This window comes from Pocillopora verrucosa, chromosome 8 (genome assembly GCF_036669915.1).
Source record: "Pocillopora verrucosa isolate sample1 chromosome 8, ASM3666991v2, whole genome shotgun sequence".
NCBI classification, from domain to species: Eukaryota; Metazoa; Cnidaria; class Anthozoa; order Scleractinia; family Pocilloporidae; genus Pocillopora; species Pocillopora verrucosa.
In genome coordinates this window covers 4766796-4780335 of record NC_089319.1, presented here as the reverse complement: position 1 = coordinate 4780335, position 13540 = coordinate 4766796, and the positions used below count along the sequence as shown (strand labels likewise).

At 37.1% G+C, this 13540-nt stretch overlaps 1 protein-coding gene and 1 pseudogene across 1 annotated transcript; one reads left to right on the top strand and one right to left on the bottom strand.

Annotated features, from left to right (window-relative positions):
* Positions 1–2427: 2427 nt before the first annotated feature.
* On the bottom strand, positions 2428–12835 carry LOC131788628 (NACHT, LRR and PYD domains-containing protein 3-like). The gene is made up of 3 exons (XM_066170864.1): positions 12699–12835; positions 6290–6421; positions 2428–5232 (listed from the first exon to the last, which is right to left on the bottom strand). The coding sequence occupies exons 1-3, from the start codon at positions 12703–12705 to the stop codon at positions 4193–4195; spliced, it is 1179 nt and encodes a 392-aa protein (XP_066026961.1). The 5' UTR covers positions 12706–12835; the 3' UTR covers positions 2428–4192.
* LOC131791127 (uncharacterized) lies at positions 6650–8082 on the top strand (annotated as a pseudogene).
* Positions 12836–13540: the final 705 nt, after the last annotated feature.

The window sequence follows — 13540 nt, the reverse complement described above, 5'->3', positions numbered from 1 at the left end:
GGTTGGCAGGTGCAGAACTGACTTGATAGGATCTAATTAAATTGGTTCTCAGTAACAATAATGATTGTGGCTTGCATTGGGAGATAAGAAATCCCAGGGCAACATGCTTCACTAAAAATTTTTAATGAGGTAGAATATTCACCACATAAATTGATATTTCTTTTTTATTTGCACTGTCACCAACAAAATTTATGGTTCCTTTAATTACTATTTTTTTAGAACAATGACAGTAGTAACATTATCAATATCACAGCCTTACTTCAACACAACATCTGAGTATTCTCCATTCAGGGGACACCCTGGGACCGGGGCAAGTGTTCCCTAAATAAAAATTAAGGTTTGTCAATGATTAACCCCCCAAAAAAAGCATTGTCTGAATTTTCATCAAGAATTGTCATCAAGTCTAAGTCATCAAACCATGTGCCATATTAGAAAGGTCATATTGTGAAAGCTGTCGTCATTGTGGTTAGGGTATACTTAATCTTTGGGGTCAGTCACATTTTGAGTGGTCAAAACGGACATTACAACCAGGCTTCGGAACCCAAAAAAGTGTTCTGATCCCCTGAATAGAGGAGTCCCTTAATGGATACAAAGATATGATTGAACATTTTCCTGAGACCAAGTTTGTGTTCCCTGAATAGGGGTCTCCCAAATAATCTAAACAATGAAAATATAACGAAGAGATCAAGTACGCAATCCAGGGGACACCCTGGGACCAGGGCAAGTGTCCCCTAAGTAAAGTTTAGGGTTTGTCCATAATTAATCCCCCTAAATCCTTCCTTTGGCAAAAAAATTTATATCATCAAACCATGTGTTAGAAAGGTCATATTGTGAAAGCTGCTGTCATTGTGATTAGTGTCCCTTCCATAGAGGTAAAGGATACAAAGATATGATAGAACATTTTTCTGAGACCAAAGTTTGTGTTCCCGGAATAGGGGTCTCCCAAATAATATAACTAACATAGTGAAATATAATGAAGAGATCAAGTATGCAATCCAATTTCCATTACTCAGGTCTGAGTATCATGCAATTTTCCTCATGGTCTACAATCCCTTACTTCTATTTAGCACTGAAGACTTGGTGTTAAATCAACAGTATATCGCCCAGTAGATATTTTCCTTTCGTCCCACTATCTTTTTGCATGAAAAAGTATCAATCTTGTAAGGAGAAATTCCTATTTGGTCAATTTGGGAAATGAAAGGATTGTAATTATAAGTACTCATGTGAGGAGGCATTTTAAATTAATTTTTGTCTCAATTTATGCTGGAAGTGAAAGCTGCAATTGGTAAGTTCATGTGATCACATTATTGTGAATATTTGTGTCAATAAATGAAGAACCTTTTTCATACTACTCAAATATTGTTAATGCGGTCATTCATGCCTGTATTCTCTGTGTGACGTGTCAGCAAATCTTTTCAGCAGAGTTTCTATCCTCCCTACTTCACTTAATGTAATGCAACTATTTGATGTATGCCGTGGTATGAGATTCTGCTTGTACCAAACTTTTATTCTGGTGTTTTCTGAGATGCCTCTGGTACCATGCCATTGTTTTTGTTAAATGAAGCAGAGATGGGAGAACAAGAGTAACATATCCAATTTGATCTTAGAAGCTATTCTGATCTCTTGATGAGACCAGATTTGTTTATGTAATGCGCCAACGGTTTTTGTAGCTGAATCAATTCTTCTCTCAACTTTGGGATTTGATGAATTGATGATGATGACATGCTCAAGTATGTAACAGAATTGTTGCTTTTTGCTTTTCTCTATTAATTAATATGTCAGGTGAACGAAAGACCCTGGGAGTTAGACTAGTCAGACTAGTTAGACTAGTGTTAAGATTGCAAAGGAAGGCGATGGCAAATTTAACAAACAACCTTGAAATACTCTAATTTGGTACAGGAAATTGATAGGACAAAGAGTTTTGCGCAGGTATCAAACACAATGAAGTTAAAAATCTCCTGTTGGAATTAAATGCCTATAAAAGCTGCAGCGCTGACAACATTCATCCAAGAATCTTAAAATGTTGTAGTAACTTACTATCCTCGCCCCTACGCACTTTGTTTAATAATTTATTCAAAATTGGCATAATTCCGAAGGCCGGGAATATAGCTGCTTATTTGTTCATTTGTTTTTGACACAGCTCAGAGTTATTCCGCTTTATGTGAAAGGTGCCAAAATCAGAGTGGAGAGCTACAGACTTGTTTCCCTAGCTTCTGTTGTCAGTAAATTTGCGAGAAGATTAAAAGGAAGTCCAAGGCTAAGTCCAGGCAGTTGGTTTAATGGAAGAGCGTTCCTGCCTACCAAAACTTTACTTGACTCTTTCCCACGATAAAACAGATACGTGTGTTCTTGCTCGTGTTTCCTTCACTAAGGCTCTATTGCCAGCTAGATTCAGTAAAAGCTAGGATCGAAAAATTATAACAGCATTTATTAAATTCAACTGCAGTCCTTACAAATATTCAATGTCCTTGGTTAATATACTTCGCAGTTTAGTGTGGTCCTTTAAAAAACATCAAATATATATTAAAATATGATTTCTACCGAGAGTTGAGAATTTTGGAACAATAACTTGCACATTATCAATTAGATTACATTACATTCTGAACTATTACAGTAAATTGAAAAAGAGATTGTATATTATAAGGACTACGTAAGCCGTAAAACAATTTCCTATCATTAGTATGTAATTTTAGAGTAATACATAAATCTGCACTCCATAAAATCATCAGCTAGAATGAAAAAAAATTACGAGTTAGAGTACAAGCTTTGCACAAATGACTTACTAGGTAAAGTCCAAATAAACTCATTTGAACGAGTGTACAATTGGTTGTACAACGCCTACATTTGGCTTCGAAAACGGACAAGGCAGAACAAAACATTCCTTATTGTCCAAGTGTATTTCGATTAAGCTAAACATTATACTCTTGGAGTCTACCAACTAAAAATTGAAAGCCTATGAAAATTGAGAAAATATTTTATTACTTTATTTGTACGTCACAAGTTCATGTAGACCTTTTAAAAGTTTTCTCTTAGAAGACAACGATATTCATTACTTAGGTTATAAAAAAATAATTCAATATGGAGAAAGATGTTTTTTTTTCGTCTTGTCACGAGCGTGGGACGAAGAAAAAATTCTGAGTCCCCACGAGGAATCGAACCTCTGACCTTTGGATTCCGCGGTTCGATGCTTTACCTCTGAGCCACAGAGACTATTACGAAGTTGATATGACATGCATTCTGTATACTGCTAGGATCAGCAACATCGATAGGGTAATGTTTGTAGATAGAAATAAGAGAGATGGTTAGTTTTGAGCTCGGTAAAGACCGTGGAGTCTCTGTGACTCAGTGGTAGAGCATCGGAGCGCCGAATCCGAAGGTCTGAGGTTCCATTCCTCATGGGGACTCAGATTCTATTCTTTATATCAGGCTCGTGACCAGACGAAAAAAACATCTTTTTCTATTTCTTTACCGAGCTCAAAACTTACCATCTCTCCTATTTCTATCTACAAACATTACGCTATCGACGTTGCAGATCCTAGCAGTATGCAGGACGCGTCCTATATGAACTTCGTAGTAGACCTCACGCATTGTGGAGTCTCTGTGGCTCACTGGTAGAGCATCAGAGTGCGGAATCCGAAGGTCTGAGGTAAGATTTCTCATGTGGACTCAGAATTTTTCCTTTGTCCCTCGTTCGTGACAAGACGAAGAAAATATCTTTCTCTATTTCTTTACCGAGCTCAAAACTTATCATTTCTCTTATTTCAATATTTTTGGCATCTTATTACAGCTAAATCACCAGTACAACCTATTGTCTGCAGTTTAAAACTTTTTGTCACAAAAGTAACAACATTATTGCCAACAGACCCGTTATACGAAATTGCAGTTGCATTTAGAGTCTATTTTTTAACACAGAGAAGTTCGTCTACCGAATAATGAACGTTGAACAATCGTTTGTGTCCTGATAATGAGTCATTTCTCAATTCTTGATCGCGATGTTTCGACTGCCTCACTGCTAATCAATTTTACTACTCCGTTCAACAAGTGATAGTGACTAGCAAGTCAGTTATCTAATAAATCACCTTGAACAATAATCTTCAAGTTGTCATTCATAAAAATGGAATTTATTTCATGACAAGCGAAACGTAAGAGGAGGAACTTGTCAGGGCTTTGTGCCATTGACCTGTTCCTTGGTCTACTTTTTAGTTGTACGGAAAAGTCGTAGAGCTCCTTTATCTTCCCAGTCAGTACCAGTTAACATTTGAGACAAATATTTTTTTCCATCATCTGTTACATACCGATTTCCCTGGAGGTTTAAGCTCCGTAGTTTGCATTTGGTATCAGTCAAGGCCTTACAAAGGTGCTTGATTCCTTCATCTCCAAATTCATTGCCGCCTATGTCTAAGCTTGTTAATGTACAGAATCCGTTGATTAAGACTTCAGACAATTCTTTGATTCCTCCATCTCCTAGTCTATTAAAACCGACTTTTAATTTGGTTAAAGCACAGTTACTGCTGGTCAGTGCATCACACAAGTGTTTCAGTCCGTTGTCTCCCAACTGATTTTCATTGACGTTTAAACTTGTTAATCTGCAATTAACGCTGGTTAGCGCGCTACACAAGTGCATTCCTCCATTGTCTCCCCACTTATTGCAACTAACGTTTAAGCTTGTTAATCTGCAGTTAACGCTGGCTAGCGCTTTACACAATTGCATTATTCCTACCTCTCCCAAATCATTGTAACTGACGTCTAAGTTTGTTAATCTGCAGTTTAAGCTGGTTAGCGCGGTACACAGGTGTTCTAATCCTTGACTTTGTAAACCAATGTCATACAGTGTCAAGCTGTAAAGTTCACCCTGAGTAAGCGCTGTACTTAAGTTCTTCAAACCTTCATCAGATATCCGACTGTAAGCGAGAATTAATCTGGTTACTTTCCAGTCCCTGTTGGTGATCGCTTTACACAGTGTTACCAAACCAGGGTCGAACTCTGTTGGCCACGCCTTCAATATGCCTGACGTCGAACTGTATATCACTTCAATAAACACCTCCTCGTCCTCGTCCTTATTATAAATTTCATGATGGCTGCCCCATGGTGGTTCATGTATAGAGAGCTCATCCGTAAACAGCAGCACCACCTGCCATGCACCTTCTCTGATGTGAATAGTAAGGAATGTTTTCAATTCGTCTTTATCCATTGCTTCTCGTAATTCCTCCAAGGCACGAGGTGGTTGAAGTACTAAAGGATTAAAACAAAAGAAATATTAATTTTTACTTGAAAACATTACCGCGAAAAAAACTACCTTTACATTGTTTTAGTCTAAAAACTGACAAAGCACAGAAAACACCTAGGCAAATTGGACACAAAAATAATTTCGAGTTTCCGTGTTCGACTTATTGTTGAATCATCCCAAGTCAAAGGAAACCAGTTGGGAAAACAAGGAGACGGACAGTATAAACAATAAAATGTCGTGCGATACCAAAAACATTAAACTAAGCCTATTTTCTTTTTTTTCTTTTCCAAGAAGTCTTAAAATGTCAGCAAATCCTTTACGAAGTTGTAAATCGTTGTCATAAAGTTTTATTCCAATATTATCTTTTCCCTCGCTAATAATCTAAAACTCTTGGAGTCGAAAATGCCCGCGAGAGAAGTTGTTGTTGTTGTTTTTTTTTTTTTTCCAAATGTGGTTTTAAAGTTTCAGAACATTTTCAAGAACACAAGAGAAAAAAAATTGTTTTCACTTTGCAAATATAACAACGAAGTATTCGTGTTGATAAATTGAAAGAGACGTCTTTTTCTTGGTAATACGATCATAAAGTACTTAGGCTACACCACATAAGCGATCAGCCTTAGCATCAGAATTCTATGCACTTATGGACTGAGTAGAAGGGTCATGTTGGTCCGACCTGATCTTACTCAGTCAATCAGATTTTTATTCCATGAACGCCACTGTTCTCATTCTACTTTCTTCTCGCGTGGACGCACGCTTGGCCTTGCAGCTTTAAATGCCCCTGCCAGCGCAACCGCGCACGGCCTTCATAAAGGGGTTTATTTATAATTTCTTTTATCTTAATAAGAACGGGCATTAGACCGCGCAGGTCATTTGATGATTATATAAAGATACCAGGTCTACTGAGAATGAAAAAAACCTAACACAAGATCACAAATCTAGGTTAAAAAAAATCTCTTGACTATTACACAAATCCAGTATTTCTCAATAATCTTACGACCGAATATGGATAACTGGACATATGTTTCAAAGCCAATACAAGCTTATTTTAACAATGTTAAGTACCTTGCTTGCGTAAGTGAAGTTTAGCTGACTCATCTAATAAGTAACTGACATAGTCTTGGAGTTCCTCGGGTAAACTAACATCAAACTTCGCCAGTCCTGATCTAATGGTCGGATACATGGTGTTCTCTAATGCTATCATGAAGGACACAAAAAGACAAACTATTTTAGTACTTACGGTCAAATTCTCAGTTCAGAGAATTTATTAAAATGAGGCACTACTTAAAAGACAACTGAAATATCTCGAAATTAAGTAATAATTGCGAGTAAGTGACCCATTCAAGCTTTTTCATTTGTAAATTAATGTATGCGGTATACTTCTGGCTCATTTCTAAGCTCGTTAACACAAATATTATTGGAAATATGCTTCGCGGCGATCACTGTGCTGTGTGAGGTTGTAACAACGATCGAAGGTACCCAGAAAAGAAAACTACTCTTCCTCACGTTGGAATATTGAGATTTTACTCCCCCAAGAGTAAGAAAGATTTCTTGTCGTGGGCTAGATCTATTAATCGTGATCACTTCAAGGTAACAATGAGTACGAAGGTCTGTTCAAATCATTTTGCACAAGGTTACAGAACTTCTGAATGTCTTACACCAACGTTGTCATGAAAGGGTATGATTGTGAGAGTAAATCTAAAAGACCTCCCCCAGAGATCCGATCTACACAGATCAAAGAGAGTCGCTCAAGGAAGAGAAAGCGAAATAGTGACGAAAGTGAAGTTCCAGTTGAGAATGAGCCCTTTGTGGAGGACGAGACTTTATTAGAAGAAAACACTGAATTAGATTATTTAGCCTCAGCATTCCCTGTAGATACTGATCATGAAGCTAGTTTTCTTGTTGAATCAGCTACACAGACAGAGTGTCTAAGTCAAGTGAAAGAGAAGTGAAAATATTTAATTGACCAGGCAACTTGTTTTAAAAACTGTTATCGTTTCACAGGTGTAACTAGGTCTAGGCTTGATTTGGTTTTTTAAGTTTTAGAACCAAAGGCCGTTGAAATACGTCTCTGGAGGGGTAATAAGAATACTAAAAAGTCATCAAAAAAACGAGTAGCTGAGACACAAAAACAGAGAAAAAATGGTGGAGTCTTGACAAGATGGGAACTACTTGTTCTTACCTTAGTGAGAACAAGAAAAGGTTTTGATGCCAAATTCCTAGCTGACACTTTTGGCATTAATTTTTCTGAAGTATCCAGAATTTACAATACATGGATAATATTTCTTTCTCAAGAGCTACCCTTTCTGGTTCCATGGCCTTCAAGATCAGAATTACAAAAATGTCTGCCAAAAAGGTTAAAAAAATTTAAGAATGTAAGAGTTATAATTTACTGTCTTGAACTTTTCATACAAAAACCAAAAGTTCCTTCAAGCCAAAAGATCACATGGAGTAATTACAAACATTGGAACACTGCCAAATTGTTGGTAGCAATAACACCAACTGGTGATGTATCCTTCATTCCACCATTACGGACAGGATCCATCAGTGACAAAGAAATTGTTAGGCAAAGTGGATTGCTAGACTTGCTTGAGGAGGGGGATGCAGTCATGGCTGACAAGGGTTTTGTGATTTGGGATCTCTTAACATTTAAGAAAATCCGCCTTGTCTCACCAGCCTACTGTCGAGGACCATGCCTATCAGTAAAAGGGACAACACATAGCTGTCGTGTGGCATCATTAAGAACTCACGTTGAAAGAAACATTTTGAGATTGAAGCAATTTAGAATTCTTTCAGGAGTTATTCCACTTTTGTTAAAACCAGTGTTGATAGAATTATTTTTGCTTGTGCGGCATTAACTAATTTATGTGGAAGAAACATAAAGTAAGGAACACACTGCAGAAACAAGAACTTATATTTACTGAATTTGTTGATCTTCTTGTCTTTGGGATAACTCTTTTGTGTGAAAATTGTCATCAGGTAAGGCTTCCATAAGGAAAGAAGGAACTATTTGCTGACAGTTAAACTTGTAAACTGCTGCTACAACAGTTTCCCAAAACTTATCATTAAAAGTAATTGTAACAATAAATATCCCTTTACTATTATAGGTAACAAAATCGCAAGTTGTTAAAAGCTGCAACTGCCATGCCAGTCTGAACTTGGAAATAATGTAAATGATTTTTTGTCCAGAAAAACATTTCCATTTTCATCTTTTTTTCCACCAACAGTTGGTAGCAGGAAAGCAATTTTAGGGTCAAGGTCATTCCCTTTAAATGGACATTTTATCTCTACTACCATGGGGTCACAACACTGACATTTTCAAATACCATCTAGATTTGCTCCTATCCAAGAAGAACTGCTACTAATAAGGAGACCTGGCTCCTCAAGATCAAATGAACAGTGCTTTTTTTCATTGACTTTTGTGTAGTAAAATTTTGCATTTTCTTCTTCCTTATACCATGTTCTATGGCTTCAGGATACACTTGGTTTTCTTTGAATTCTTTTTGTTCTGTGAAATTTTTAACAGTGAGTGATACATCAATATGAGGATCTTTTTCTAAAGTTTTTTCTCAGGTATAAAGAGATTTTATTTTTTCCCAGTAACTAAAAGGTGTCTCATCTCATGCTAGCTTTTGTTTTCGTGTTGTCCCATGGTTGCTTCGTTTATAGTCATGCTATCATTGTCTGAAAAGGTCAAGGCTTTTAGAAATTCTTCAGCTAAATTTAAAAGGTTGTCCTCTGATAGCTTATTAGAATTTGTCTTGACATAATTCATAACTTGGGATGATATGTTCAGGTGAGATATATTATTATCAAAATGAGAAGAACAATTTTCATTTTCATCATAATTTGGGGAAAACAGTAAAAAATCAAGAATACCGGAACAAGGATCAATTTTTTCAGAGTTTCTTTGTAAAATCAATATTTTCTTTATGATTTATTTCCTTTCTACCTTTCATGGGTCTAGGATCAAGGGAATCAATCCAGGAATCATCGTATGGTGTTATTTTTCTTTTCTTTTTCATCAAAGAGCTTTTGGAAACTTTCATTTCAGACACAGGTGCAGGCTTGCGAGTGGGTGTTGGCTTGGGGTTCCAATATGCAGACATAGAGGTGACAGACTTTCTTTGATTTGAAAGAAAATCATCAAGTTCAAACAAAGTTGCTCCTAAATGTCTGCATCCTTGATCGGCTCCACCCTTGCACATAGAGAATGCAGAATACACACACTCAGTTGAGTCCAGAACAAATCAGAGCCTGTAAAGTTTATCGCCCTCTCAAGTTTTTTTGTTTCTGAGTTAGTATAACTCCAGCTACAAACACAAAAAAAGTACTGCCATCAAGGTCCTCTGTAGTGTTTACTCCAAGGCTTTGAACATGGCCATTTGTACATAAATTGTACTCTTCAAATGAGCGCCAGGAGGATAACTTGCTTTTATCATAATCAGTTTTGCTCATAATCTGATGATTAAAAATGTCCATTAGTCCAGATGGAGGGAGCTGAGTGAAATCATTGGTCAATGATGCCATTTGGAAGGGGTTCAAAATTTTTTGTCCTACTGGAAGTGTGAGGCGTCTTGACAAACATTCATCAATGGACTCATTTTCAAATTCAGGGTCAGTAGGAAGGTCCATAAAAGCAATTGCTTTAGCTAGGTGAATAAGTTCAGTTTTGCGGTAAGTGGAGACTTGAACACCCCGGGCAGAAATAAATGCTTTAATTTTTTTCACATCCATTTGATCAAAGTTGGAACCAGTAATTGTTGCAATGGCTTGTTTACAAGATGGTTGCTTAGTAGTGGTACATGAAGTTTTCTCTGTTAGTGTTTGGGAACTGGTCATAGTAGAATAAGATGGTTGTTGGACAGCAGAAGGTTTAGTACATGTAGCTGGATTTAGCTGTTTCACACAAGAGGTTTGTTTGGCAGTGGTAGCTTCTGAAGATTGAGTTGGCTTTTCCGCAGTTGTTTTAGAGTTCAAAGACAATGTTTTTGTACTTAAAGAAGTTAGATCTTGACCGGGTTGCTTGGACTCTGTAGATTTAATCAAATGTGGTTTGAAGGAAGGATGAGTTTGTGACATTTGTTTCAAAGCTTTGGCGTATGAATTACCACCGTTTTCTAAATCTATTGAAACAGAGGATGCTGTATTCTCAGGCACTGGAACACTACAACAGTTACCTCTAGGCAGAAGGAGATTAAAATGATTCGCCTGAGCATACTTATCATGATACATCAAAGTGATTGGACACTTGCACTTCTTTTTCATGAGCGATGAAAACGAATCAGTTTTCATAATCGGTTCAAAGTTGTATCATGTTTTCTGCGACGATAAGAAGGTGCAAATGGGTCGCTCGAGAAGTGATGCACAGCGGAAGATGTCCACAGTTTCAGCCCAAGTTCCCGTGATCTTGCTGTTTTTGACATGATCCTCCACGGAGTTCGAAGAGAAAAGTAGCGGCTCAAACACCTTCGGATTTCTCTCTATCAAACTAGAACTTAACCTGCGGATTTCTTCATGTTATTTCATCACTTATTTCATCATTCCAGAGGGCAATTGCTTGGTAAAAACAATTTTCATCTCCTCTGACGACGAATTCTCTCCTTTGAGTAGGTAAATTTCTGGAAGCCATAATTTGTATATGAAAGTTGTTAGCTAGTATTAAAAATGGCTGTGCACGTAAATTACTTTATTAGGTAATTTCCTTTGATTTATACGTAACTATGTGATGTTTCGAGAACATTACGAAATGACGATTTCACAATAAACCTTACGAAAGGAGAGAAATCTATCGGTAGATTTTAACACATATTTCATGGTTATTTGATCAAAGACTTAGACTTCCAACGTATAAACATTGCTTTCATCCTTTTCTGATAAAACGGCTGCAAAAAAGCGCTGAATTATCTCAAAAATCGTTTTATTGGACGCCGAGACAACTTTTCGCTTTATATTTCTTTGTAGCAATTTCCGTTGTTTGCCCCGTGGCGATCCCAGATTACTAGCAACTCATTCATGGTACACGAGTTTAGTACATCCAGTACTTCATTACTGCTCTCCAGTGTGGTCTCCACACCTCAGAAAGGATTCGGCTACTTTCGAGAAAGTACAACGCAGAACACGTAGATATGCAATCAGAAACACTGGCCGAGATATGTCGTATGAAGAGCGCTTAAAGGTCCTTAAATGGCCAACTCTACATCTGTGAAGATTATTTTCTTCGCTTACCGAGTGCTATAAGGCGGTTAACAGTCTTAACCGGCTACACCCATTTAAGTATTTTACATTTGCACATGATTTTCGACAGTTAAGAACCAACCATTTGCCATAAAGTGAAACCATTGCCCGCAAAGCTAAACAGTTTTAAGTATTCTCTCTGTGTGAATATAGTCAATGAATGGAATAATTTACCTAAAGAAGTTGCAAAGGCAAAAACTCTGAACATTTACAAGAACAGACTCAGATGCCATTTTACTAATGTTTTAGGAATTTTTGAACTATTTTACAGTGATTTTTAATTATTTAAGGAGAAAAACTTGAAAGGGGTAACCTCTTGTTTCCTTTTTACCTTTTATTCAAAATTTGAATTGTGAATAAACAGTTATGTTATGCTATGTTAAGACTGACGGTTGAAATTCGTCAATTTTTCCGACTAAGAGGAAAATGTTTTTTTATTATGGTTAACGGTTAGCCCCATTGAGGCCCTCCTACATGTACTACAGTTCACTCATATGCATTAGTACTACATGCAGTATTGAAGCAGCAATGTGGGAATGCTAATAACCTCTGGTAGCGCGATGTGGTCATCGTAACTCTGAGGTGGCTTACACAAAGGCTCCTCAACCTTCGACATAAAAACTCAAGTTACAACCTGCATGTGTACACCTTGTTCTGAATTAGAGCACAATTTGACGCTTGCGGGGCCTTAAGACATCAAGGTTGTAAATGGATACCATTAAAAATGTCTAAGCACTCTGATAAAATGCTAGAGTTGTATCCAGGATTCACGACAATACCGCGCACATAATGCGCGTACAAATCCCGAGCACTGCAAGTGCGCACCACGAAACTACGCATAACCTGAAACAGCACCTGTAATTTTGCATATGTACCAACATTTGAAAGTTTATATGACCATGATGAACTTATCCTAAGAAGCCAGTTTCTTTTCTTTTACTCTTTTTTTTTCCCAAGTGCAATGGGAGGTTGTCTCCTTACTACAAGACGGCTGATGGCTGGGTTGCCAGGATTTACCACTTGTGAAAACAGCCTCCATCTAGGTGCTGGGTGCCAGCGTAGTAACGTAACTTATATCTTACGCCTCCAATGGGCATAACAGTTGTTAATAATTACTGCAGTAAAAGACTGCATGGGCAGGAGTTCAGTGGGAAAATATACTTCGATAAAGAAGTGGAAGTGTTCAATAGCATTCTACTAAAATTGTTTTTTCTCTAAATGTACATTATTTATTCACCTTCCATCTTGACTTTCTTAAGTTCCTGGCTTAGTCTAAATACTGTTCTAATGGTGGGAACAAGGGAATGTGAACTACCTGAGAGAAGAAGTAAACAGAAAAATGGTTTAAGGAATTTTTAAACACCATTCTTGGTTGATAGCATTGCACATGAAGAGGGATTACCTTTAATATAGAGTAAATACACATTATTCAATGCTTCAACACGTAATGAGCAGCGCAGATGCTTTGCAAGTTGCATGTAGGCAAGTTGCAAGTTGCTGAGATATTTGAGAGAAAATAATAGGAGTCCTTTATAGCAAACTCAAAGAAAGTGTTTCACCTTTCTGCTGGTTACTTAAAAAATCAAGCTTAGAATACCAGTGGAAACATTTCCTTGCATCACTTTCCATATTTCTTTTCCCTTGTTCAACGGAGCCAATACACATGTTTCACTCACCTTTCATGCTTTTTCTGAGTGTAAGTATCCAAATAAATTGTTGAAGTTGTTCTAGTTCATCTTCAAGATCAGTAGAAAAGAGTTCAGGGGGAGGCAAAGTACCTGAAAGGAAAGGTAAACTGAGAGATACACTGTATTTAGCATTCAGTGCCTTACCTCGCATAAATGGATAAAAACAGGCATTTAACAAACACTTCACATTGTACTAGGCTCATGTGAAGAACTGAAAGTATTAGATAACTATCTCACTTAATAATTATAAAGGAAGAGGGATCATCTTTACTAAGGAATAGTTTCCCTTGAAATGTATAATTTGAATAAGGAATGGAAGCATTCATCAGTAGTAATAAAATCAGACAACAGATTCTTTTAAATAAGGAATAATTGCCCTTGAAAAGTGATA